General features: G+C 47.5%; 2 protein-coding genes across 6 annotated transcripts in view; one reads left to right on the top strand and one right to left on the bottom strand.

Annotated features, from left to right (window-relative positions):
• The window catches only part of LOC116501378 (ubiquitin-associated protein 2-like), a 115,776-nt gene extending 103,618 nt beyond the window's left edge, over nucleotides 1–12,158 (top strand). For 2 of the 3 annotated variants that reach the window (XM_032206898.1, XM_032206899.1), the window contains exons 22-28: nucleotides 5,870–5,948; nucleotides 7,405–7,619; nucleotides 8,393–8,492; nucleotides 8,576–8,683; nucleotides 10,124–10,191; nucleotides 11,203–11,394; nucleotides 12,019–12,158. In XM_032206898.1, the coding sequence (XP_032062789.1) occupies nucleotides 5,870–5,948; nucleotides 7,405–7,619; nucleotides 8,393–8,492; nucleotides 8,576–8,683; nucleotides 10,124–10,191; nucleotides 11,203–11,394; nucleotides 12,019–12,114 (858 nt within the window). In that variant the 3' untranslated portion in view covers nucleotides 12,115–12,158. Of the gene's footprint in view, nucleotides 1–5,869; nucleotides 5,949–6,868; nucleotides 6,932–7,404; nucleotides 7,620–8,392; nucleotides 8,493–8,575; nucleotides 8,684–10,123; nucleotides 10,192–11,202; nucleotides 11,395–12,018 lie in introns of all 3 variants that reach the window. The other variant, XM_032206897.1, reaches the window with a different exon arrangement.
• Nucleotides 12,159–16,541: 4,383 nt separating this feature from the next.
• Nucleotides 16,542–27,783, bottom strand: part of LOC116501377 (ubiquitin-conjugating enzyme E2 R2-like) — a 90,505-nt gene continuing 79,263 nt past the window's right edge. For all 3 annotated transcript variants that reach the window (XM_032206895.1, XM_032206896.1, XM_032206894.1), the window contains 3 exons: nucleotides 25,448–25,545; nucleotides 18,352–18,486; nucleotides 16,542–17,012 (listed from right to left, as the gene is read on the bottom strand). In XM_032206895.1, the coding sequence (XP_032062786.1) occupies nucleotides 16,793–17,012; nucleotides 18,352–18,486; nucleotides 25,448–25,545 (453 nt within the window). In that variant the 3' untranslated portion in view covers nucleotides 16,542–16,792. The remainder of the gene's footprint in view (nucleotides 17,013–18,351; nucleotides 18,487–25,447; nucleotides 25,546–27,783) is intronic.

Here is a 27,783-nt window from a genome sequence, read left to right on the forward strand (position 1 = left end):
GATCCTCTGTCCAACACAAATTGCTTTGCTCAGTGGTGATTAAGAGCTTATCCTTATGTTCTGGTTTTTTAATATCCACAGTTTCTTTAGGTGATATAAATGGGTATAGAGCGATTGTTACATTTGTCCATCTGCAAACTCCATCTTTTCAAAGTCTTTTCAAAGCTAGTTGAAATCTGAGCATGAGCTTCTCTCTTAGCAAGGGGTGGGCTTGAACAACAAGACATAGTACACAAATTGACAGCCACTGGGTGCACTAACAGGTTGCTGAAGCTATTAAAGCTGGAGTTCTTTGCATGCATCGTGGTAACAAATGCATCGGCAGGTAAGCTGCAGGAGAGGAAGTACACAATTTTCTTTCTTAAATGAATCCAGAATATAAATGATGTATTGGAGAAACTTGAATCACGGGTAGTTAGATTCACAGGGAACCTCAGCCTAGAATGCAGAAAGGTGAGAAGTTGTTTCCCCCCACCCCAAAACTGGGGTAAGGAACTCAGAAAGGCTGGTAGTATGTAACTGAGAAAAGTCAAAGGATTGATTAATGCACTGTATCCATAAAGGCAAAACTGGAGCAATGAGTGAGCAGTGATCTGGAAGGAGGTATTACTGGATGAAGATTGTAATTAAGCAAGTTAGTACCGAGTCTTCCATGTGGAATCTGGGGGTTAGCTAAATGGAGTACAGGGATGTCCCAGACAAAACCCTGTCTGTCTGCTCATCATCAAAATCAAAGGAAGAGTAGGCCACAAGTGATAATGCGGTTAAGATTTGGAAACATTCTATGCAAACAGAAACCACTTGAGAAAAATGGTGTTTCAGAAGAACCAGTCTGACAGATAACTGAATTAGTTAGAAAAAAAAATGTGGACAATATCTGATAATTAATACTAAATTGGGGGGAAAAAAAAGTATTGCCAGAAGAAATTAAAAGTGAGACCCAAAATAAAGTATCAGGTAATGAAAAAAGGTAGAATATTTCCTGTAATGGGAAAATCAAGGCCATGGAAAAAGTACTTAGCTTCAGAAGAGGCTTCATACCTGTCAGACAATTGGAGTGGAAAACTGACATGTCTGTTATTTGGAAGTTGTTCATGTATTCAGCAGACCTTAAATTTAGGTCCAATATAAATAGCACACAATGATTTGGAAATAAGTGATGAAGGTTTCTGGAAAATCTTTTGTATGAGGATGTCTTACTTTCTAGTGAAAGTTTTTTGAAACCCAGGAAAGTTGCAGTGAGAGCAGATAAAGTCACATTGAGATAAAAGGAAAGACCTGGCAGCTTGATATCAGTTCTGGAAAAAAAATATAGGATGGCTACAAAAATATAGCAGATATGTTGTACAAATTGAGGTGAAGCTATTCAAAACAAGTAAGAAATACTATAATGAATTAGGGAAATGACAATATTGGTATTAAAATAAGAACATGCTTGGATCAAAAAAAAAAAAAAACTATGACAGGTCTACTGCAAGGAGGAGTGTTAGGAGTAGGTTCATGGTTCTACACCAGATGTACTTCCCACAGAACAGACTGTGATGACATGTCTGTGATAATGCGAGTTCATTAATGACAAGGCAATGAAACTGGAAACATGGGAAGGCTCTCCAGGAAGCGTAGGTGGAAGAAATGAGGCAAGGGAGTGAGTGTATGAGCTGTAGCCTGGGCTCAGTGCAGAAGAGCAAGAAGTGCAGGATTTGCTGGGCTGATGTCAGGGTGTGTGCCTGGGGCTGCTGTCACACAAAACATGTGCTGTCCAAGCCTGTGTCTTGGCCCACGGCTGTTGGTTGGGGGGAGTGTGTTTGGGATCTCCTGCCTCATCCCTACTCTTCCATGGGTGTTGTTTGAAGGTTCTTGCTGGAAAGATGGTGTAGTTGGGTTTTCCCCTGTTATTCCCATAAAAGCAGAGGATGCTGGAGTGGGGATCTGGTGCTGTAGGTTTTGGTTTGTGAAGAGAGGAAAAGGAGTTAGATAAATAAAGTAGCAGAGAAGAGCGGTTGCTGGATATGATGCAACATCTCTGAAGTGATTTTTATGAAGGTTCAGGCGGCTGATTCTTAAGTGTGTGCATTCAGTAAGGGACGGTGTCCATGTCAGCTTGGACATTTGGGGGTTACCCCTGCATTTAGCTGACAAGGAATGGGGTACCAATGGTGTCATGGGGACAGGAGAATGTCAGTGAGGCTGCTTTTGTTTCAGGGCAGCACTGGAATTAGTTCAAAGCAGCTGTTCGCAGCTGCCAGTGTGGGCTTGGTGGGGGAGAAAATAAGGCTTGTGCTGGGGATCTGTGTGTGGGGCTGTGAATGCACACCTGCCTGTAACCATTCCCTGCTGTGCCTGTTAAACATGTGACTTACATAAAAATATTTTAGGAATACTATTATTTTTGCTGTTATCTGTTCACTTTTGTTTCTAAAAAAAAAAGTTGTTGTGTGTGAGAAACATCTCAAATAATTTTCTTCAGACAGGACCTTCTGTGAAGCTATTTTTATTCGCGATTGCAATGGTGGGTGTCCTGCCAATTAGGAGTGCTTTTAGTAAACAAATCATAACCTTTTATTCCCTATTACCCGACACCTGATCACCTCCCCTGTTTCCTCATTGGCTGAGTACTACAGGTTCACAAGCTACTCTTTTTTTTTTTTTTTTTTTTTTTTTTTTACTGTTCTCACACTGCTCATCCTGTTTTTCTCAAGCTTCTTCCTTATTTTGGAACAGTGAGGCCTTCTACTGTCCACTTATCTACTTAGCATTTCTCCTTGTTATGACTACACAACTACCTTGGAATACAGAAAATTAGTTCTCTACTGCAAAAACACAACTTTGTTTCTCACAAATAGATTAATACACAATGGAGTTGTAGGTTCTTGGGCAGTTCTGCACAGGGGTTCAGCAAGTTGACAAGAAATGGGAAGTTCAGACTTAAAGGAATGGAGTTAAGTCCATCCTGGCAGGTCTACAAGGGTTGCATGCATGTAAAGGCAGTATCTGAAGTCAAGATAGTACAAATTATTTGTGTATGGCCTTTGCCATACACAAATGTGGTGGGTGACCTGCAGGTGACCTTTTTTGCCATACACAAAAAAGGTGGGTGACCTGCAGGTCTGAGCGGTGCAGCAAGCAGCACGGGGACATGGTGTGCAGGAAGGTCCTGTGCCACATCTCCAGCATGTCCAGCTGAACGCTGAGTGAGGGTGGCATGTCTTTTCCTTTGGTGCTGCCTGAGTGTGGAGCACCTGTGGAGGCCCTGGGGATATGAGCATTTGGGAGTGATCCCAGCACGCTGGAGCAGCCTTTTGTTCCCCGCTGCCTTATACCAGCTCTGGCTGCCATGAGGGACGGAAGGGAAGGGGAGATGGCCCTGTGTTTGTGTCCCTGTGTGGAGCTCGATGCGGTGGTTGTGTGTGGAGGTGGGCTGCCCCCGCAGGAGGTTCTGTGCTGGTGAGACAAGAGCCACTGTCAAAGTTTCTACAAAAGGTGAGGTTTATTTGTTTGCAATAAATAGATAAATAGGAGGAGTGTGGGAGGAATGTGTGTGGCTCCTCTTAGAGCATGGCATGGGTGAGGCAGTGGATGCGCTGGAAGCAGGCATGAGCCTCGAGGCGGATGTGGTCCCCATGCGCAGGGGCTGTAGGTGTGGTTCTGGAGGTGGTACTGGAGCTGGTTGAGGAGGTTGTGGCGTGCGGTGTGGAGCCAGTGCGCGGGGGTGCTGGGGCTGCTTAGGATGTCAAAGAGTTGTTGGAGGAGGTGGAGGGCAGTGTGTGCGGCTTGCTGTGTGTTGTTGGTGTCCAGGAGGGTGTCTGGGAAGGAGCAAGGTGTGTGTTGTTATGGGCAGGGCTGTGTGGGGCTGGAAGCCATGTTCCGGAGGAGCTGGAGGCTGTCCCAGGGGAAGGTGCTGTCGTGGAGGCACAGGGGACTGCAGGAGAAGGTGTTGGCAGGAGGCATGAGGGAGGAGCGGGAGCACCAGGGTGCCGTAGATGCCTGTTGGTGGTAGGGCTGTGGGCCCAGGCATGGTGGGGCTTGAGTTGTTCTGGGCAGGAGCCTGTTGGAGCTGGGTGGTGGTGCGGGTGGTAGCAATGCTCAGGGTGCTGCCATGTGTTGGGCTTTATGCGGTGCAGCATCTTTCCCTTCATCATCATCCAGAGAGAATTCCCCTATTTCCATTCGTTTTTGCTTTCTGTTTGCCTTTTTCCTTCAATCTTCTGTGGAGCCAGGCGAGGTGTGCCCACATGCTGCAGGCAGGGGCAGCATGCATTTTTCCCAGCACTGCTGTCGGGGTGCTGGGGTGTCCCAGTTGCGGGTCAGGCTGGTTGCAGGCCAATGTGGCTGGGTGGGGGATGTGAAATCGCTGTGGCAAGGGGCGGTTGGGGCAGCTGTGCTGCAGAAGTGTTTTAGGGTTTCCCTTTTGTTGCTTTCGTGGACTGTTTTGCTTGAGTTTTATTTTCAGGTTTCCTTGCCTACCCAAATCAATTTTTCTTATATAATGCTCTGATACTCTTTGTGTTTCTGTTTATGTATGTTTCCCTTTATTTACTTTTTGTTGTTTACATTTGATGAGTTGATAAGACAGAATTACCTGGGAAGGAAAGGATGATGAAATATGGTGTGGTTTCAAGTTACACGAAGTCCCTGCAATCCTAAATCTTTGCCAGGTTATTTCATGTTCAGTGATGGAGGAGGAGGATGTGTATGAAACAGGGCAGCGAGATGCAGAATTGCAGCAAGGTAGAAGGTCCAATTAAATCAGAGAAAGCATTTGAGGTGTCAGGGAATTTGCAGAGATGAGCGTGGAGGAGGATACTTTTCCGGTGTTGGAGAATGTGTAAATGGGGAGAGGAGTGGTGAGGGCATTAACTAGCTCTGGATGGTGAGGAGTAAGTGAACATCAGGAGGAAAACTGCTTGGTGGAGTACCAGCCTCCCAGGTGGAGCTCACCCAGAGAGGGAAGGGCAACTTCTTCACCCCAACTGAAAATGAAATGTTGCTTTGTTTTTGCTGGAGTGCTCTGTTATCTCAGAGTGCAAGCTTGCCAGGGTGAGGACTGTCTTTCTGTAGAGGACCTAGAATATGATCCAAAGCAGTGGTCTCCACCTCTTTTGATCATGCACCCCTATCACTTTGGGGAGGGGGTAAGGGGTTGAGCACCCAGCCCCTTATTTTTTTTATTTCATGTTATTAATGGTATCCAAAAAAAAAATCTTCATATACCCCAGTAGATTGTCTTGGGCACCCCACTTTGCAGTCCACTGATCTACAGTCTTCTGTGACGTAATTTAAATAATCTTTTCTGTTATCAGCTAGCAACTTTTTGCTCCAATTTTCTTTCAAGTTTGTTCTTTTTCTAGTTGTTTTTTTTGTTTGTTTGTTTTTTTTACTTTTAGAGAACAGGGCATTGTATAAGACCTTTAGACTACATCCCCGTTATTTTTATGGTCCTGGCCTGACTTCAAGTCTTTGGCACCCTGCAGGGTCTGTTCTTCCAGGTGTGGTCTTACTGGAAGATGACAGCTCTAAGCTGAGGGTTGGGAGAGAAGAGCTTTTAGTCATTGCCTTTGAGCAGAGGTGGATGCTCAGCAAGAAGTGACTTTCCTCTCTGCCCTTAGATGTATCAGCAGGCTAAGCAGAAGCTGCCATTAAGAGATACAGTGACTGCAGACGATATTAAGTGTCCATAGAGTAGGTTTAGTGTGAAATTGAGGATCCTGGTAAATCTTTAGTTCTGTTTTAAGCTTGGGCAGAAACTGACCTTATAGCTTCCCTTATTCCGTGCTTTTAAAATTCTTATTTTTATAAAGCAGGGTGTGTAAGAGCTACTCAGCTCTGTTATGGTTTCAACTATTAATAAATGATGTCACCTTTGTTTAAGGATTACTATGGAATTACATTCCCTGCTCCTGCAACCTTGACAGGCAGAGATGGGAGCCTTGCTAACAACCCATACTCAGGTGAGTGCTATTTAAAGACAAGGACAATAAGTGACATGTGTTGGTTTCTAAATGCAGGTCATCCTGCTGTTGCTGACGAAGCAGTCATTTTTCCCTTCTGTAGGCAATTTAAATCCACCAATCTGAAAATAAGTAAATAAAAACAAGCTTCTCCCTCTCAATTTTGACATGGATTTTTATTCATGGTTTTAATTGGGAATTCATACATGACCTCTTCTGGGATAAAGTTGGATAGTCTTTGAGAGCAAGTGCAAAATTTTTAAAAACGTAAATGCCAGTGTCATCTAGTGCCTTTCCCAAGCACATACAGGTGCTTGGAAGATACCTGATAGTTTATTTGGTCTTTTCCTTGAAATTCAGCTGGCTGGCTTTCCTTTTTTTGGCACTGGAATAGACCCTTTTAGAACCCTTTCAGCTGCAACCTGTGCTTGGTTATTGCTATTTTAGCACTTGTATGTTGCCACCAGGAGCTGCCTCTAGCAGGTTCTCCCCTGCCCTCCTCAAATCTAATGGACTTCGCTCCCAAAAGCATGTGGTCTAAGAAGCTCTTCCTCATTCTTGTTCTTCAGTTATCAATGTGCAAAGATGATATTAATGCTGTACAGCATATTCAGCAAGAGCTTTTCTTCCACTGCCATCTGATTACAGCTTAAAACTGTAGCCATAGGTATTATGATTCCTATAACGCAGTTATTGAATGTTGTCACTCTTCTTGGCAACCAACAAAGAGGAGTACTGGTCAGGAATGAGATATGATGTGTCATCTTGTTTAAAAAAAAACAAACAGCAACATATGAACATGCTGCTCTGTAGGCTGTCAGAAAAATGCAAGTGTTTTGGAGTTTTCTGCTTCGTAGTCACTTCTCTTGGGAGTTGATTTTGGGTTAATAACCAATTTCCCTTCCTACTTCTTCAATAAGGTGGTCCACGATGCAAGCCTTGCTTTCCTGGCCTTCAGCTACTGTCTCCAGAACTTTGGTGGTGTGAGGAACCGGACATCTAACTAGTCATGCTTCATAAATGAACATTGACAAAAACATGCCCAACACTGCCTGTAAATCTTAACTTGCTCTCAGCCCATGAAGCTTGGCTAATCAGTTTAACCTCCAGGAGAGTCATGTTTTAACCCAACAACCATTTGCACTTTGGCTATTTACCATAGTTCTGCTTTTAGCATATTTTATTGCAATGATCTGATAGTAATGAATCTCCTTGGTGTGCATGAGATGGGTAAGTATCCGTGTCTCCATTCTATCAATGGATTAGCCATGGCACAGAGCTCTGTGCCACAAACAGGCCATGTCCCTGTGGCCATCAGGAATAGAGACCGGGAGAGTTCTTCCCATGAAAACCTGCAGCCTTTCAAGTGTAGGGTGTGCTCTTTGTTAGTTTGTGTACTCAGAGGATCCTTGTGGAGAAGCTTTCATCCCTTTCTGATCAGTCTTTTCCTTCTCAGGTGACGTAACAAAATTTGGCCGCGGGGATTCTGCCTCCCCTGCTCCAACTACCACGCTAGCCCAGCCGCAGCAGAACCAGACGCAGACTCACCACACGACTCAGCAGCCCTTCCTCAACCCGACCCTGCCACCGGGGTACAGCTACACCGGGCTCCCTTACTACGCTGGGATGCCAGGCATACCCAGCGCATTCCAGTACGGGCCAACCATGTTTGTAAGTGTGTTGGCTTCAACTGTAACCCTTGCTTCGTACTTACCTGGTTTTGCTCTCTCCACCAAAATCTGGCCTACATCTTCCCCATCCTGCAAAGGATCTCTAAAAAAGTTGTGCAAGGATGAGAAAATACCTGCTTGTCCCTTCCACAAGAGGAAACTCGAAAGGCCAGAACTCATAGGCACAGGTTACTGTAAATAGTAGACAGCTGCAGCTCATGGGTTTATAGTGTTCCTGAAAACCCTTAGGAGCTTCTGCAGAGTCAAATGGAGACCTCAAGAAGCTGTAGAGCAGCACTGGTAGTCTCAGGAGGAAGTTATTTGGAAAGAGGTGATGCTCCAGGCCAGAAGGGTAGATAAGTCTATTTTAGAGTACTGTAGGGACTACGTTTTATGAAACAACCTCTGGCAGGAGCTGGTTTTGTTTGATTCTGGAGAGCGCTGTGGTTGCTTGGTTTTGGTTTAAGGAAAAAAACTTGATTTTTGCAGTCAATTTCATTGCACATATGAAATAAAAGGCAGCTTGAGATGTGGTTGCATTGCAATGGGAAGAAAGGCCATGGGAAAGGGCAGCTCTAGCAGAAAACATGTGGCTTGCACAGAGCTGCTCCAGCAGTGAGTGCCACCTCCCCTGTGATTCCAGTGCTCCTGGCTCCAATTTATTTCCCATGTGAGCTGGAGGTGCCTTCCCCACTAGATGGCAGAGGGAACTTGCTTTTTGTGCGCTGCTCCCCAGCTAACAGCAGCTTTTGTTATCCTTCCTCCTTTGTCCAGGTACCTCCGGCATCTGCTAAGCAGCATGGAGTCAATCTGAACACCGCGTCCACTCCTTTCCAGCAGGCAAGTGGCTACGGGCAGCACGGCTATGGAGCAGGTACGCTCGTCACTGCGCTTTTCACTGGAGCGTCTGCAGAGCTGCTTGCACCCTGTAACACCTTGTCTTGTACACACTGGCAGGCTATGATGACTTAACGCAGGGAACGGCAGCTGGAGATTTCGGCAAAGGAGGCTACAGTGGGTCATCTCAAGCACAAAACAAATCTGCTGGCACTGGACCTGGGAAAGGTAACACATGAGACTTGAGGTTACTCCTGAGTGGGATTCAGCAGGGCAAACTCCCAGCATTGCCAGTGCTGTGCAGTCAACACAGAAGCCAGCTGTAAACAGGGTCGACATCCAAGCTGTTTCTCCATCTCCCGTATTACAAAATGCATTTTTTTAATGGTCCAAGTGTTCCCTCTAAACCTAACGGCTGAACATCGCATAAGGGTTTGTGTGGCTGATGCGCAGTTTTGTCCTCAATTACACATGGGAGAAATAGTGAGCTGTTTTCCCTGTCAGAGTTGGCTTTGGTGAAGAGTAAATGGTCTCGAAGTAGTGGGATGCTACTGCCAAAATGGTCCTCTGCCAAACACTGACTGGATTTTGAGCCTGGTAGATTCCTGAGATAGCCGTACATTCAGAGCAAGCCAGACAGTTCACGTATCTTGGGGCTGTTTCAGCTGCTGTCCCCATGCTCTGTAACTCATTGCATTATTTCATGCCTACAGGTCCTCTGTGACCATAAAGGCTAAGGAATGTACATGGCTCATGTGAAAGCTTTATTCTGCACGTGCTGGTTAGACCTGAGAAATGTATACCAAACTGCTTAGCACTAACTAGTTCATCCTTGGGCTTAAGCAAATACCAAGCACTTGTTGTGCGTTTGAAACACCCCCTGGACTAGTCAGTACATCAATCTTCAAGCAGGAGCTGATCGTGCTCTCCTCTGTGGCCTGCAAAAAGGAGAGATCTCCTAGGAAGGGTAAAATCTCCTAGGAAGGGTACAGCCTTAGAGTAGTGCAAACCCACCAAGTCCAGGCGTCTGATTCAGTGGCCACAGGAACCACTGCTTGTAATCCGATCCAAGTGATCGGATCCTGTCCTTGTAAACCTACAAATGAGTGGCCAATTTGAGAGTCCCCTTGCTGGTAAGTGGCTGTTCCTGAGCCATTTGTGGCACTAGCTGATCCAGGTGGAAGCCAGCCTGAGCCAGTGATGCTAATTCTGTAGGGGTGGAGGAGCAGGGCAGGCCTCATCCTTCTGCATGATGCGAAAGGACAAGGGCATAAGCATGTATCAGCTGCTGAGGCTCATTGCTCAGCACACTACTGGAAAGCTCTTGAATGCTGTGATAGAGCCAAATGCATCCCTAATCCTGGGGGAAAGCTGGCTTTCTGCAAGCTAAAAGTGTTCACTGGGCAGCAGCTGGCTACGCTGAAGTGCATTTGAATCCCAGCCGTAATCTGTGTGCAGTGGACATGGGTGATTTGTCCCCAGCTGGTTGCCTGCTTTGCAGCAGGGAGCTGAGCTCCTGCTCCTGGCCGGAGTGCTGTTAGTCTGAGAGCACCAAGCAGGAGGGCATGTGAGGCAGTGGTTTCAGGTGCCCCCACTGAGGTACCAGGAGCAAAGCACACATAGGGTGCTGCTTGGCTTTCTTGTTTTCAGTGCCTTTTTGTTTTCCAGGTGTTTCTGTGACCTCAAGTAACACAGGTGTGCCTGATATCAGTGGCTCAGTCTATAACAAGACTCAGGTGAGGAACACTGGACCCTCTACCCTGGTGGCTCCCTGATTATGGGTGGTTTGGTGGGACTGTGCCAGAGCCCTGGCAGCTGGGGACAGTTCCCAGGCAGCTTGGGCTTGGGGTCAGCAGGCTTTGGCATTTATTATGCTGGCTCTGCTAGCTGGAGAGGAGTCTTGCTTTCTGTCCTGCTGCCTCTGCCATGTCCACTCCTGGCCAAAGCTGCTGGCACAGACGCAGAGCTCCCTGCACTGTCACATGCTGTCTCACTCATGCTGTGGGTGCAAATAAACATAATCAAAATTGCCTCTAAAGCAGACGAGTGAAGAGGATGTTAGCTTTTTTCAGAGACATGAGCCAGCAGTGCCCACCCCTGTACCTGAGGGTCTCTCCCATGGGTGCCAGCACCACTCTGCTCCACCTTTGGCTCTTGCTCTGCATACAGGTTCCCAGGGAGAGCAGAAAGTGCTCGATGAGCTGTGCAGTGGAGTTACAGCCAGCTCCTTTCCCCATCCTTGCACCCTCTGTCAGGGCAGTCAGACCCAGTGTGCATCAGTCTGTGCTTCGTGCCCAGGAGTAGGACAGCAGATCTTGGATATGTGTGTAGTGTTAGGGGCAGAGCTTTGGTTGGGGGAGCCAAACCTTAGTGCAATTTCTTCCTGCATTTTTGTTGGGATGCCTTGAGTAGGTCAAATAATTCAGCCTGAGCCCCTGAGAGGTCTGATAGACTGATTTCAGGCAGCTGCTGCCACCCTATGTCCCACTAAGCAAAAAGAGGTCGGGGGAAAAAAAAAGAACACAGTAGCCATGGAAATAAAATTAAGTTTTGGGCATCAGTGCAGAAATACAGGTGAGGAGTTGAACTCAATCTGAAGTGCCCACAGGTATTTGGCCTGACTTGGCTTGCTCACAGGGTTGATGAGAGGTGCAGGGATCTGTGTTCAGGCCACTCTTGTTCTTGTTTGGTCACTGTGGGGCTGTTCCTGCCGGTCTCTGATGCTGTCCCCGTTGCCTCCTGTGCAGACGTTTGACAAGCAGGGATTCCACGCTGGCACACCGCCTCCTTTCAGCCTGCCCTCTGCTCTCGGATCTACTGGGCCCTTGAACCCTGGTGCTGCCCCAGGTTATGCTCCAGCCCCTTTTCTCCACATCGTGCCTGCACATCAGCAGCCTCATTCCCAGATGCTGCATCACCATCTTCAACAAGATGGGCAGGTGAGTCAGCCCCTGCAGCTTTTGCAAAGCGCATGTTGCTCCCACTTACCTCCCAGTGTGGGATTTTGGTTTTATTTTGGTTTTGTTTTGCTTTGCTTGCTGGGAATGTGGCCTGGCAGGGTTGCAGGCTAGCAGACTAGATGCTGTTTACTAGCCTGGGAGGGCTGAAGGCCGAGTCCTGTTTGGAAAAGGCTGTTGCAATGTGGACACAGAGGGGTGCAGGGGGTGGAAGGTTGAGGCAGCTGGTGCAGTTTGTTCCCTGGACACGAGCATTTGCACTGTGACTGGGAAAAACAAACAAACAAAAAACAAAACAAAACAAAAACAAAACAACACAACAACAAAAAAAAAAAACAAGCTTCCCCTTGCGTGTCAGCTCCAGTTTCTGATTTGATTTCACCAACTGGTGCATTTCTTTTCCTCACTGTAAATGTTCCCTGAAAAAAAAAGCATTCTGCTTTGGAGTCCAGAAATAGGTAGTAACTGCTCCTTCTGAACACTTGACATCCTGCTGGTGCAGTCTCTGTTCACCTTGAGAATGCTTCTCTGCTTCCCACAGCCCTGCTGTTCTCCTTGTGGCCTCCTGCCTCTGATGCTGATGTCTCCTCCTGTTCTGATTTCTAGGGTGGATCTGGTCAGCGCAACCAGCCCAGCACCATGCAGCAAAAGTCTCAGGCTACCAAAACAGCCTATGGCACTTCTCCATACTGGACAAACTAAAACCAAAACTGGGGAGGGGGGAGAGAATGAAAGGAGAGGAGAGAGGAGGGGAAAAAAAAAAAAAAAAAAGAAGAGAAAAGAAGCTGAAGCCCATTTCTGGAATTATTAGGAGAAGTAACTCCTCAGCCAAATGTCTGTGTGGGGAGAACTGCATCCTCTGTGCGACTCACCCGCTTCCTCTTTGAGTTGCTGTTGTAATATATTTATGTATGTATTTGTAAATGTAATAGAGCCTAAATGTGTTTTTTCTGCATCTTGCAGCCCATTTTATTTTCTTTGTAGGAAAACTAATTATTAATTTCCCATCTGCACCAGGGCATCCTTCCTTTTTTAAGCTCTATGGGCTTTATACCTCTGTCAAAGGCAAACTGCGTCATTTTTATTGGAGCTGGAGCCCATTTATTTAATGCAGTTCTAAATTCAGGCAAATAAGGATGCCTGCCCCCCCCCCAAAAAAAACAAAAAAAAAAAAAAAAAGGAATCAATATGTCCTGTTGGTTTAATTTCTGCCTCCACCCCCAGTATAGCTGTTACTTTAAAGGAAAAAAAAAAAAAAAAGGGAAAAAAATGTTTTGTGGTCTTTTCCTTTTCTTTAGTCTTCCCCCTGTCCTCCTGCTGTGGAAGATGAACTCATGGGCAGTTTGGTCACTGTGGCCCTGAGCTGCAGCCTCACCTTTTTATTTTCCAATTTTTAAATAAATAATAATGGGGGGAAAAAAAAACAACACTTCTGTTTTGGTTTTGTTTCTCAAGCAAGAGACTTCAGATGGCTCAATGTGTCCTGGAACTCCCTTTTGCATCATTAGAGGCAAATATATATATAATATAGTGGTTTAAATAAAAGTATAAGCTGTGTCTCTTACCTCTTTTTTGCCCTGAGCCACCCTGCCCAGGATCACCAGAGCTGACCGATGGAAACCTCACCTGTCCCTTCCCCCTTTTTTAAAAAAAAACAAAGACCAGGGAGGCAGCTCCTGGTCCTCCTTGTCCTGCACCAGTGCAGTGAATGTTTTAGGAGTTTTATTTTGTTTTAGCCCTTCTTCCATCTAATAAAGGTCTGAGCTTATCACTGGTGTTTGTCTGCATTTTCAAAGGCTCTAGGATCAGTTTTGCCTGTTCCTTTCCCCCTGTTCCTGCAGCAACTGGAGCAAAGCTCAGCTGGGGAGGCACTGAATAACAAGGCAAGGGTGAGTGAGTAATCCTCACTGCAGCAGGGAGAGGATGCAGGGCTGGTGCAGGAGCTCCAACCTCTGCTGTCTGCCTATGGTGTCCTTGGTTGTAGTGCTCTCTCCTGGTCCCTGCAGCAGCAGCCACGATGCCTAAGGAGGGGGCACAGCTTTGCCAGGCAGGCAGACCATCTGCTGCATGTGCACACCAAGAGGAAGGTTAGGGCTAGGGGCTCCTGAGGGAGAGCTGCCTCTAGCTTGTCCCTTCAGGGCCTGGCACTGGTTGTGGCAGCAGCGGAGGCAGTAACTGTGAAGCCATCTTTGGCCACTGAGCTTTTTTTGCACTACTGCCCTGTTGATGGTTGAAGACAAGGAAAGAAAATACTTTTAAGGGTGATAACCAGGTTTTCTACCTTAAATCTGCCACACTTTTGCCAGCTGCCCGGTCTGGAAGCACCCCCTTATGTTGTGTTGGAAGCAGTCAGTATGCATACCCAGCCCTTCACATACTTGAAGCAGCATGCCAAGAACTGCACTGGAGGCCTTTTGCCTGCCCCAGGCTTTACAACGGCAGCCCTCTAGCAGCAGGCAGCCTCCCCACTGCCACCTGCTGCAAACATGCTGGGGGGGGGGGTTGCAGCTGTGCTCACCCCACTACCTTCCAGCACTGGCCCATGCTTGTCCCCTTTACATTACTGTTTTTCCACAGCCCCGAGGTGCAAAACTTCCATCCTCTAGCTGTATGGGTGGCACTAGTTTTCTTGTATGCTTACCTGTATCTACAGCACTGCATGACAGTAGAAAGCATCACAAAACATCTCAGGAGCTGTTATTCAGAACTTTAAACAACACAGGCAAATAAAACAGCTCCATTACAGTACAGGGATATTTTCATTTTTTATTTTTTATTAGGAGACAGATGTGCAGAAAAGACAAAATATAACTACTGAAGGAGAGGACAACACAAAAAAAAAAAAAAAACATCAGTTAATTCTTTCTGGTAAATTATAGTGAAGAAAAAAAAGACAACATGGGATATTAGCTAAGAAAACTACTAAGAAATCTAGTGTACCCTGCTCGTTTGACAATGGTTGAAAACTGCATTTGAAGGAGGCTGTAGTTGCAAATGTAAGTGCTAATAGTGGCTGAGAGAGGTGCGAGGGGGTTAAGAAAAAACAGAATGCACAGATCAGGTAAACATTTTTCCTCAAGCTTTTAAATAGTTTCAAAAAACTCAAACTTCAGTTTGCATCTCAGAAAAAGGAACCCAGCAAGTCAACAAACAATGACACTGCAAGGGACAGTAGGGAAGAGAAATTAGTCTAGTAGTAGACATTGTCAAAATAGGTCACTTTTTTCCCTTTTAAAAAAAGGGTAACGGAAGAGTCATGATAATATATTTTTCAAGCTTGGTGTTGTAAGATGCAAGTCACTGGACTGACTGATACACACAGTGAAAACAGTCAAAAGTACACGGGCAATTCTGAAAGATGCAGTATCCTCATTTCAAACCAGGTCATCAGCAGGGCCCTCGCTGCACCACTTCCTATTCCACACTGTAAGCTGCCGGCTGCTTTCCCTGCAAGACGTGACGAGCAGGGGCCTGGGGTAGCCCTGGGCCCACCATGGCCAGGGCAGTGGCACTGAGTTCATGGGAAGGGGCGGATGGGCAGCAGCCTCGCTAAACCCCATGGCTGGCAAAGGGCAGGAGAGGTCCTGCAGTCCTGCTACCATACAAGCAGGACACTCAGGGAGCACTAATGGACGAGGTGCCACCACCACAACTGCCTTTTGTCTCCCCAGCAGGGAGGGATGTGGGGGCAGAGCCCACCTTTGAGGAACCCAGGTGCTGGCAGACATCCTCCCCCTCTCCACTCACTCTGGGAGAGCCACTGTGCTGCGGGGACCACATCCCCATGCCCACAACCACCTCTCCCCTTAGTTTGCTCTCGACTCCCCCTGCAGCTGGTGCCATACCATGAAAAACCCCTGCGATACATGGTGGGGGCATAAGTAAGCACCAGCAGCAGCAGTTCTCATCAGGGTAACTGCCTCTGTACCACTGGGAGGGGAGGGTCTGACCCCACAGGGCTAGCAGCCCCAGCGCTCAGCAGGTGAAGGCAGGGCTGGCTGCTGCTCACGATCCCATCCTAAAGGTGAATTCAGGCTGCTGCACCACAGCCAAACAAAAAGAGCACATTGCAAAGGGGTCAGGGTACTGAGGAAGAGTTCTGCAGAACTGAGCATGCAGGATGTCCCTGCCCACAGGGGAGGGCTACAAGCTCTGCCATGAGCTCCCAAGAACATGCAGGTGCACCAGCTGAAGCATGCTGCTGAGAAGCTTGGCAAGCCCCATAGGGTTTTTCACTGCACCCCTGGGGCTGCTAGGGAGGAAGGGGGAGAGCCCGGTATCCCTGCTTCAATTCTGGCCCCTGCCATGACCACCACCCCACCCTGGTGCCCATGGCTGCAGCAGGGCTGTACTTACCCACACATGATCTACACAAGCAAGAGAAAAAAGGCTCAGCCAGCACTGGATTGAGGGCACAGGAAGCACATGCACTGCTAGCAAGCACTGGGGCAGGAGGCCATAGGTCTTTCCCCACGCCAGCGACTAGTTTGGGATGAGTGCTGGCCACAACAGGTGGCCACAGGGGCAGCAGGACACATCTGCGCTCCTGGAGAGGGGCAGCTGGCAGCAGGTCGCAGCAGTATAGCTAATCTGGACTGTTTCAACCCCAATTTATCCTGGAAAAAAAATAAATAGCAACCCAGGACTGAGTTGTACAGACGTGAAGTGTTAAGTGTTTATTTTAGGGTTCATATCACAAGCCTTTTCAGAGACAAAGCTGATTGTGCCCGCTGGGGCTCCAGGGGCCAGCTATTTCCTAACTTGAGCAGGCTGAAAAGGAATACTGTACCTTTCAGTAACATCCCATCAAGCTCAACACACACTAGCTTTACACTCTCCGCCCCATACCTTAAAAAGGAAAAGCCACCACCACAAGGCTAAATGAATGTACACATGCTATTATTGTAAATGGAGCAGCTAAACCTTGGCAATTTGTGTAGATTTTTTTTCTTCCCAGTAAGCGCAGCACTTGAGCTCCCCAAAACCCAGCTTCCAATGGGTTTGGTCTAGCTTTAAATACATTAAACATCTCAATGCAAGACTGTATTGAATTCAAGAACCTAAACGCGAGCAACCCTGTTTCGCTGTGAGCATTTCATAGAGAAGTGAAAAGGGGAATTTCTTTTTAAAAAAAGAAATCATAATACAGTGATGAAAGGGTTAAGAATGCAAGAATTCAGACATTCTGTTGAGGGTCTCTAAGAGATCCATAAAAAAGGAGCAAACAGATCCATACAACAGGAGACAGAAGGAGACAATAGGTTTTTGATCCCCCCCCCACACACACACACACACTTTTTTTGCTGGACTGCTGCTAGGTTACCGCTGCTCCCTTCTGGCCTGAGTCAGCAGGGCAGTACAAGGGCATAGAGGGAGCAGGTCACGACTCCTCATTGCCAGAATCATCATCATCATAACACTCAGCGTCCTCCTCCTCCTCATCTTCGTCATCAATGTCATCATCATACAAGTCGTCGTAAAGCAAATCCGAACTGTTGTCAGTGGAAGGCACTTTAGTTTTGATGCAGTACTCTGCCAGCGTAGTGGGGACCTTCACACCATCCTTCTCTGCCTCGGCTTTGGTAGCCAAAACCTGTTTCCTGCGGGAGGAGGACAGAGCAGCGTGACTGGGGCTGCACACTGGTGCAGCTCTCCACCTCCCGGCCCTGCTCTCCTGGCAGCCCAGGGCCCAGGGAGCTGTTTCAGCCACCGCCCGTGTCTGGCTGAAGCACCACAAGCAGCACCAGCAACAGATTTAGTTCCCATAGCCCTGGGTTTGGGAGTACTCCAAGTTTGTTTGCAGCATCCACACTTCCAGCGACATATGAAGTTGGTTATTGCACTGGGCCCTGCACGAGCAGCCTGCCAGGGCTCAGAGCAAGGTTCTTTACATTAACTGGCCCGCTGTAGAAGAGCTGTTCAGGGATTTCCCATGGCAACTTACCATCACGGTTTCAGGGGTGGTATCTGAAGCCTCCCCCACCACCAAAGACCAGCCCAACATGCCCCAACCTGGCATTCCCACGGGTATCTGGCACTGCTCGGCTCCCCCAGGGGAGCAGGCAGAGCTGTAACCCCACTGCTGCCCAGGGCTGGCAGGACACAAGCACTCCCCAACACCCCAGGGTGGGCTGCAAGCTGCCTCCTGCTCTGTTTTGGAACAAGGCCAGCTCTGCTGAAGCCAGAGGAGCTGCCGGGGACAAAGGTAACCTCCAGCAAGGCTCTTCACCCAGCTCAGGCCAGCAACCACCCCGCTCAGGTCCAACCACGGCTCTGCTCTGCATGCCCAGCTAGCTGAGTCAATGCAGATGTAGTTGGTATTTTGCCAAGCGAGACAGCAGCCACTCTACGGTAGGGGCTGCTCATTTGTGGTTCCAAGCCACCCTGGCTCAAGTTCATATAATCTTCCAACAGCACCTGATGAACCATGAGCTTCCAAGCAAGGGACAGTCAAGACTGAACAGTGCTCCCAGCTAACCAAACCCCAAGCTTTGCAAACACTTGCCAAATCTTGCTGATATTCCTTCAAATTGGAGGGACAAGAATATGATTCATGAGTGCATTAAGCATGGAATTAGTAGGATGCAGTCAGTTTGAATCACATCCTAAGCAATGCAAGCAGTACTCAAAGGCAAGTGGGGACTTCAAGTGGGATTTACTAGCAGCCAATAGGTTTTGCGGAGCATCATGCCAGATTAGTCTGAAAAAAGAACAATTCAAAGACAGATCAGCCTGGTACTTCTGCTCCAGAAGTCTGCACCAATTTTGTGCTGAAAAATCTAGAGACCAGAAACCTGGACTTGGAATAAAACTGTAGAATTCATTTCTAAAGAAGCAATCAGAGTGAAAATCTGGTTTCAGCAAGTTCTGCAATCAGTCTGTTTTGCAGGATTCGGAGCAGGAGGCTGGTAGCACAGCCTCACACAGAACAAAACTTACCTTATGATTTCAGCATACTCCTTGTCTTTTCCTTTACTGTCCCTCCATTTCCTGAACATGACTGATGCATCCACATTGGCAGGAGAGAATGTGTTGGGCTCATTAAGCAGAGAAATTACACTGAGTAAGATAGTCCTGAAAAAGGTAACCACAATAGCAGGGTCAGGGCTAAAGCATTCATGGGTCATGAATGCTGACAGCTTTTTTTTTTTTTTCCCAGGCGAGGTATCAGAAAAGCATCAGAATGCATTGTTTAAAGTCAAACCTAAGCTAAGCACAACTGACCAAGAGCTAGAGTGAAAGCAGGTATTTATGAACCTCACAGAATCACAGAATTTCTAGGTTGGAAGAGACCTCAAGATCATCGAGTCCAACCTCTGACCTAACACTAACAGTCCCCACTAAACCATATCCCTAAGCTCTACATCTAAACGTCTTTTAAAGACTTCCAGGGATGGTGACTCCACCACTTCCCTGGGCAGCCTGTTCCAATGTCTAAAAACCCTTTCGGTAAAGAAGTTCTTCCTAACATCCAGCCTAAAACTCCCCTGGTGCAACTTAAGCCCATTCCCCCTCGTCCTGTCACCAGGCACGTGGGAGAATAGACCAACCCCCACCTCGCTACAGCCTCCTTTAAGGTATCTGTAAAGAGCAATAAGGTCGCCCCTGAGCCTCCTTTTCTCCAGACTAAACAAGCCCAGCTCCCTCAGCCGCTCCTCGTAGGACTTGTTCTCCAGGCCCCTCACCAGCTTCGTCGCCCTTCTCTGGACTCGCTCAAGCACCTCTATGTCCTTCTTGTAGCGAGGGGCCCAAAACTGAACACAGTACTCGAGGTGCGGCCTCACCAGAGCCGAGTACAGGGGGACGATCACCTCCCTAGCCCTGCTGGCCACACTGTTTCTTATGCAAGCCAGGATGCTGTTGGCCTTTTTGGCCACCTGAGCACACTGCTGGCTCATATTCAGCCGACTATCAACCATCACTCCCAGGTCCTTCTCTGCCTGGCAGCTCTCCAACCACTCATCTCCCAGCCTGTAGCTCTGCTTGGGGTTATTGCGCCCCAGGTGCAGGACCCGGCACTTGGCCTTGTTAAACTTCATACAGTTGGCCTCAGCCCATCGGTGCAGCCTATCCAGATCCTCCTGCAGAGCCTTCCTACCATCAAGCAGATCGACACGCGCATAGCTTGGTGTCATCTGCAAACTTACTGAGGGTGCACTCAATGCCCTCGTCCAGATCATCGATGAAGATATTAAAGAGGACCGGCCCCAGCACCGAGCTCTGGGGAACGCCACTAGTGACTGGCCTCCAACTGGACTTGACTCCATTTACCATGACTCTTTGGGCCTGGCTATCCAGCCAGTTTCTAACCCAACAAAGCATATGCCAGTCCAAGCCACGAGCAGCCAGTTTCTTGAGGAGAATGCTGTGGAAGACGGTGTCAAAAGCCTTGCTGAAGTCAAGGTAGACCACATCCACAGCCTTTCCCTCATCCACCCAGCGCGTCACTTTGTCATAGAAAGAGATCAGGTTCGTCAAGCAGGATCTGCCTTTCATAAACCCATGCTGACTGGGCCTGATCGCCTGCTTGCCCTGCAAGTGCTGCGTGATGACTCTCAAGAGGATCTGCTCCATGAGCTTCCCTGGTACTGAGGTCAAACTGACAGGCCTGTAGTTGCCCGGGTCTGCCCTCCAGCCCTTCTTGTAGATGGGCATCACGTTTGCTAGCCGCCAGTCAACTGGGACCTCCCCCGGTCCCAGGACTGCTGATAAATGATGGATAACTTCAGACCATGTCTGGCAGTGTGGGGAAGGTGATACAGTACAAACCTCAAGGACCTGACTACAGAGAGCAATGTGCTCTAGAAAATCTAGCGGGGAGAAGCTCTCTAGCACAAAAAGCTATTAAAGCGGTCCCAGCACCTCTCCAGGCTGGGATGGGGAACACTTCTGACTTGGAAGTGGTTTTGCACCAATTAAGTACAGCCCAGAGAGTGCTCCAGCTGCCTTGCCCAGGGGTTCCCACAGACTGAGCTGCAGAGGCCTTTCCTTTGCTATCTGAAGCCAGAGCTTGTATTCTAACTAGAAAAGAAAACAAGTGTGGGGAGGGAACACAGAGCCGAGTGCACTCTGGCACCTGGCCCACCACTTCTGTTCACGTCCTTGTGACAGCAGTGACCAGCAGAGCTCAGCTCAGACCAACTCAGCTCATCCACACCTCCTGGGGATGGTACAGGGTTGGAAACATGCTTGGTGAGCCTGCTCCTGGTGACATGCAGCTCCCTAGCAGCAAGATGGGCTCTTTGCATGTCCCCCTGCAGAACGAGGAGGACCGCAGCAACCCGAGGCCTGCTGATAGGGTTGTGCTGCTGCCCCTGCCCAACTGGAAGTCCAGAGGTTGGAGCTGTGGCCAGATATATCCTCTCTTCAGCCCATGCACCTCTGGGGCTGCAGCAGCACGTGTGGCAATGAAGGACAACATAGATGTTTCCCAATATCCAGGCAAACTGCCAAGCACCAGCAGGATTCAGCTACTGAATCCTCAGCAAAACCAGCATGAACCAGGCACATAAACCCTGCAGATGAACAGCTTTCCTGGGTTTCTAGCAACAGCAGCAAGCTAGCTAGGTACACTTCTCCTCAAGCATTCAGTGAGGGCTACCACCACATCTCACCCAGCCCCTTCTCCTGCATTTCCTACAACTCTCTGCACTCCAGAGCTTCAGCCCCTTGGCACTCACACTGCCACAACAAGCACAAAACTCAGCAGCAAGTCACGTCAGGCAGCTCTACACATGCAGCAACCTGGCTGCAGCTACCACATCTTCACCCTCCTGAGGTTCTTCCACTGGCAAAAGCTTTCAATGGAAATTGAAGGAAAGACCAAAGGCAAGTAATAGGTCCTGGAATACAGCTGTACGCAACAACTGCCCTGCAGAATTGATTAAAGGAGCCTAGGGCCCCCTCTGTACTCACATTGATTTAGAGGTGCACTCAGAGCAGTATATGCTAAGCACATCTAACTGTGCATTTAACTGGGATACAGTGCCAGGAAACGCTTGGTCATTTGGATGCTTAGCTTCTTGAAAATTTTGAAACAAAACACTTATGTCTGGCCAGCCTGCTCAGCATGGCTATCAAGAGAGCCTTCTACAATTTGCTTTCCAAAGGACATAATTCAGTAGGAAGAGAATGACAGCTCTGGAAAAAACTGCTTGGCCAGACTGGAATGATGGGCAGGAGAGTGCCCGTCTTCCACTTCATCTCAACGATTTATTCAAAGGCCTTTGGTTCTTCCCAGCCAGGCTATGAAGACAGGAAGTTAAGTGATTAGAGCAAGCAAAACCTGGGGAAGGCCCAGGACAAGAATTAGTAGCTGGATTTAGCATCTGCTCTACCCATCTTACTTCAAACAAAGTGAGAAAGGGCAGATTTCTACTGCAGTGCCCCAGGCTCCAAAGTCAGTGCAAAGCCACTTAAGCACACCACCAAGGCCAGTGGCCATGAGTTGTGAGACTGTGCTGCTCACCCCCAGCTAGGGTGTGTAGTGGGTTTACGTGGCAAGGTTTTGGTAGCAGGGGGCCATAGGGGTGGCTTCTGTGAGAAGGATCTAGAAGCTGCCCCATGTTTGGGAAGGGCCCCATTGTTTTCCAGAGCTGAGCCAATAAGCGATGTTGTTTTGCGCCTCTGTGAGAGCATATTTAAGACAGGGAAAAAAACGCTGCGCCACACAGCAGCCGGGAGAGTGAAGGGAGTGAGAAACAGCCTTGCAGGTGCCAAGGTCAGTGGAGAAGGAGGGGGAGAGGTGCTCCAGGCGCTGGAGCAGAAGTCCCCTGCGGCCTGTGGTGAGGACCATGGTGAAGCAGGATGTCCCCCTGCAGCCCATGGAGTACCACGGTGGAGCAGGGTTCCATGCTGCAGCCCGTGGAGGAGACCACGGTGGAGCAGGTGGCCCTGCACCGACGGAGGCTGCCGCCTGTGGAAGACCCCTGCCGGAGCAGATTCCGGGCCGGACCTGTAGCCCGTGGAGAGGAGACCACGCAGGAGCAGGTGACCTGGCAGGAGCTGCTGCTCCTGGGGAGCCAGGTTGGAGCAGTTTTCTCCTGAGGGATGGACCCTGTGTAACGGACCCATATCTGGAGCAGTTCTGGAAGAGCTGCTGCCTGTGGGAACCCCATGCCGGATCAGTTCATCAAGGACTGCATCCCGTGGGTGGGATCCCACAGCACAGGGGACGAGAGTGACCGAGAAGGAGCGGCAGAGAAGAAGTGCTGTAGACTGACCATAACCCCCATTCCCCCGTTCCCCTGCGCCGCTCGGGGGGAGGAGGTGGAAGAGGGTGGATGGGGGGGGGAAGGTGCTTTTGGTTTCTTTCCTTTGTTTCTCACTGCTCTAGCTTGTTAGTAATGAGCAATAAATCTTACTATCTTCTTATGCTGAGTCTGTTTTGCCCGTTACAATTTTCTCATCCTTATCTCAACCCTTGAGCCCTTTTCACATATTTTCTCCCCATTCCTCTTTGAGGAGGGGGAGTGAGAGAGCGGCTGTGGTGGAGCTCGGCTGCCCACTCGAGCGGAACCACGACAGGGTGTTACATCAGCTCCGGGAATTTTGGTACCTCTGGAACTGTTCACTGCTTTGACTCAAACTCTACTATTGTGGGTACACAAGGTACACTAACAAGAAGGGATCCCAGTGCATGGGACCCAACACCACTGACAAGTGACTCATGGGGACTGAAAACACCCTCAGCACCAGATGCAAACTGCACCATCCTAGATACAGACTGACCTTCTGCAATGTTCTTGGGGATCTGTTTCTCATTCAGGCCACACTATATTCAAGCTGTTTGCATGAAGAGCAGGGATTTCAAGCCTGCCTTGTGCTTTTGTGCATCCTTCCCTCCTCATTCTGGGAACAGTTACCTTGTCAGCTGCTCCCTATCAGCTGTCACACTACTTTCAATGTTTACAGTGCCATTGTCTTCATCAGAGCAAGTCCCTCCAGATCCCTTTATCATCAGAGGAGAGAAGCCAGTAGAAGCTCAAGGAATCAGCTCTGTTAAGTGCCTTTTTGTATTCATGAATTGATAGAAGGCTCAGAAACAGGTGAATTTCATCATCTAAACCCAAGCAGATATCACATAGACTGGTTGGGAGTCCCAACCAGTGCATCCTGTTACATACCTTACTGAAAGATTTTTTTTTTGTTCCAGCTGCTATCCACATTGTATCTTCTCAAAGCCATTTTCAGAGGTTTAGAGGTAAGTGTGGATTTGTCTTAGCACATTTTTATTCTCTGATATCAAGTAAAAGGTTTACCATTTAGCTGAAGTCAAATGTTAGATATGAATAGTTGTCAAGCAACTCAATGCACTGTTGGCAGCTGAAAGAGCCAACAAAAGTCAGCATCCTCAGGAAGCAAAGCAGCAGTGAGGCCAGGCATCACCTCTCTTCACAAGGTATGGATGTAGCAGCATCTCAAATATTGTGCTGAGTGTACCTGCTGAATATTGAACACCTCAAAGTATATAGTGGAGCCAGGGGAGATATGGAGAAGGGTAGCCAAAATGATCAAAGACCCTCAGCTCCTAAGACCTGCCACCACTTCCTCAGCTTTATGGCCCTGGGGACACAAGGATAAGCAGCATTCTCTGCCACACAGATCATAGCTGCATTCCTTCACAGGAATGCTGGATGTTTGCCATACTTACTTGTGGCTAACTCATCTTGCTCCAAGTGACAGGGAAGTCCATGTTAAAAAAATAAAAACAAATATGGTTGACACCTTTAGAGGTGGAAGCACAGGTGCTCTCCAAGCTGAATGATATCCCACCCTGCAGACACTTAGCCGTGGGCAGCTGCAGTGAATTGCCAATACTCAGCAGGATTTACAAAATTCAGTAACTGAGGAGGCTACACATGCAGCTCATTAGAACTGTGCTCCCCTCATGCACCTCCAGTCCTGCTGCCTTCAATCTGACAAACTCTGGAGCCTTGCAAAGCCAGATGGGACCCCAGCAGGAAGCATTTGTATGAGGCACTCAGCCCAACAGGCAGTGGGCTAATATTTAAGGACAAGTTTTGTTGCCACTTGCCAACACATCCAAGGAATGTTTTCTCGTCAGACATCACCCCTAAGCCCAAAACATTCTAAGAGAGTAAGCACCAAAAATCACATTGTGGTAAGGAAAAGCAGCAACCAGAACTGGCAAGATGAGTTTTACATCGAGCTTTCAGTGCTGCATATAATGAAATAGTCAGAATGTGAGTGTGATCTAAGTAATTAATGCCTTAAGCTGCTTCTAAACTCTGTTTAACTTGCTTGACATCTAGTCCTAACAACTGGAGGAGATGTACTGTTTTTTCATACATTTGATATGGTTAATAGCCATGTGAGCAGAGGGACAATGCAACGTAGCTCAGCAGTACACAGTTTAAAATATTATTTATTATTATATTATTTCCCTATGTCACTCCTGCTGCATGGGTCACTGATCTGCCATTTGGTGTTTGTTCTGTGAGTTCTTTATTGGTAGCTTTATTGGTAGTGTCTTGAAATTAGAATGAAATCCAGTTGATGTTTCAAAAATGGACATACTAGCCTTGAATGCTGCTGGTACTTAGTGATTGTTTGGTTTTGGCAGCAAAAGAACTACCTAGCTAACTGCTCAAGACACCACACTACAGGACAGGAGATAGGGACAAGTATTAGGAGGCAAACTGCAGGTAGCACTATGCATAATTTTAATCCTACGGGGCCTGAATACTCAGAGATGTCCTTTTCTACTAGTTGGTATCTTAGAAGAGTTTGAATAACATGCCTTGGGAAAGGTTAAAATGTTTGAGATCGCTTTAAGAACATGTAAACCTGTGAATATGGCAGACGGCTTTACATCATTAACCCAGCATCAGGACAGAGTACACCCCCAGTATCTTCAGACAGCTTGGTGAATCCCATTCCTACCTGATTCAAGCTCTAAAACCCCCTAAAGTCTTTAATTCCCTTCCAAACCTTTTCCCAACGCAGGCTTTAGTCTAGGAGAGATGACAGGCCTCTGAGGTCAGCTTTGTACACCACTGGTTCACACTGTTACCTGACGTTTTGGGTAGGATTCCACCTCTCAGATGGCAGCTCTCCACTTTGCGGGTCATCTACAGGTGGGTGAAGAATTGAAATACATACATCTCCGTTCTGAAAGACAGAAAGCAAAGTTGAGAACAGCCTGGCTCAAGGTAAAGGTCTGAAGACTCAATTCCATCTCTGGCTATGTTTGAGCAGTTTTGCCTTGTTGATATGAAAAAACGTGCAAGAACTGAAAACAGTTCTCAATCCTTCCTAGGTCTGCCATATTAATATGTTCAAAACCTTCCCTTAGTCTGCAAATTGAAATAAAACAATCTCAGGCCAAGATATTTTAGATAATGTAGTTTAGAGAATGTAGCAAAGCAACCAACAACAGTTGGTAAAGTCACGTAAAACTAAATCAGTCTCTAGACAGCACATACTGCCATTGTGATAGAGATAAACTTTAGTCACGTGAGACCTAAAGTAGGGTTAATTTTTTTCTTCCCCAGTGGTAACTGAGTTAGCTACAAGAATCTTTACATTCAGGGATTTAGCACTCTATCCTAGCTCAGGTATCAAAACAGTGCTTCTCCTGGGATGCGCAGAGGTTGAACAGATGGTGCAAGGCAGGCTGAGGCTGCTCCCCAAAGACATAGCTGTTTGAAATATCAGGTGAAAAAGCAGGAGATGCTCCCTGAAGGTTTCACAGAATCCCTCCCTCCCAGCATGCAAGAGAAAGAATATTTTGGCAGCATATGGAAGCCATACAGCTACATAATCCTCAAGCTGTGTTTTGCTCACCAGCGTTATAGCCTGAATATACATTCAAAGTTTCATAATGCGTACCATTTATAAACTGTTGAGGGATTTTTGAAACAGCAATGATCCCATGGCTTGCTGCAGCTGAGCAAACCAAGCTACCTGGACGATTACGAGGAGTTCCCATGACAGTGTTCCCACATCGCCCAATTGAGGAATTTAGAAAATTGAGTACTAAATTGAGATTACAGGAGTACTGTAGCAATGTTCACCACAGCTGATGTCCTCCAGCAAAGCCAACCCCAGGGGCTTGTGGGGTCCCAGTGCCACCCCGCAGGATGGGGTGAATGACAAGGCTGTCACTTGTCACCTTGATCTAATGTACGGGTTGGTCAGAAGAACAAGAGAAACTGAGGATCAGCTTTGTAGGAGGCTGCAAACAGGCAGCTCCCCAATCTCGGCTATGTCCTGAGGACCCTCCAACACTCTCTGCCCGTGGCAGCTGGAGCACAAAGCAGCAGCACTGCTCTCAGTGGTAGCATCTGCGCCTTTGAGCCCCAGGCAGCGATCCCAGCTACAGATAGCAGCAGCTCACCTGAGGAGCCTCCCAAATGTTTCAGTTCACCATGATTAACAATGACATTTGTTTTACAGTCAAATGAGATCCTACTTCAATGGTGGAGGCTTGCAATTGGTATCCAGAATTCAGCTACATTCAGCTACGCACTGAACCTGCCAGGTATGCTAATTTAGCAAGCCGATGTCGTTTTGAAGCAGCTTTTTGTCAAGAACATAACTACAAAAAGCAAAGTAGCACCTGGAGCTGCTGAATACCCAGGCATACGCTTCTGTTGCTGGAACAGTTTGTCATAACAAGGCAGTTGTTTTTTTTTTTTGTTCATTTGTTTCTTTGTTTTTTAGGGCTCCAAGAGACTTGCACAATCCATAAATATTTTTAATATCACTTTAAGGTGAAATTAACCTTACTAATGCTAAATTACATGCATGTCTATGGCCTATTCTGTATTTATTCATAATTTCCCCTAGCCTATACGGTTTCTCCATTAAACGTCTCCCAGAAAAACCTAATGCTGACCAAAAGAAAGCATTGTAACATGCTGGGCAAGTCCCTCATGTCATCAAGCAAGCAGCACATGGACCAACAGATATTTTGAAATGTGAAAACAAAGAGGGAAATAAGGATGTTGGGTTTTGGTGGGGTTTTTTGTTTGTTTGTTTTTTTCAATAATCAACATTACATCTTTGAGAATTCAAATAGGGTAGCACTACATTAGTCTAGAAGAGCACAAGCATCGTGGGGCTTGAGATCAGCACGAGATTTTAGGGATCAGTGTAGGCAAGGGGAGAGCTTATCCTACATACATTTTTGAAAGACAGGAACAAGGAGGATGGTGTATTTATAAGCCAGAGGAAGAAAAAGCACAGGAACTAGCCTATACTTTATTATGACAGAACTGAAATGCCTTATTACCTCAAAAATAAAAACCCCAGTATTAAATGCGGTTTTACCAAAATCCAGCTAGGTGACCCAAGCAAACTGGAGATGAGGAAAACACACAAGCTCCTCGAGTCTCTGCTCAGAAC

Source organism: Aythya fuligula, chromosome W (assembly GCF_009819795.1).
Source record: "Aythya fuligula isolate bAytFul2 chromosome W, bAytFul2.pri, whole genome shotgun sequence".
Classification (NCBI taxonomy): Eukaryota; Metazoa; Chordata; class Aves; order Anseriformes; family Anatidae; genus Aythya; species Aythya fuligula.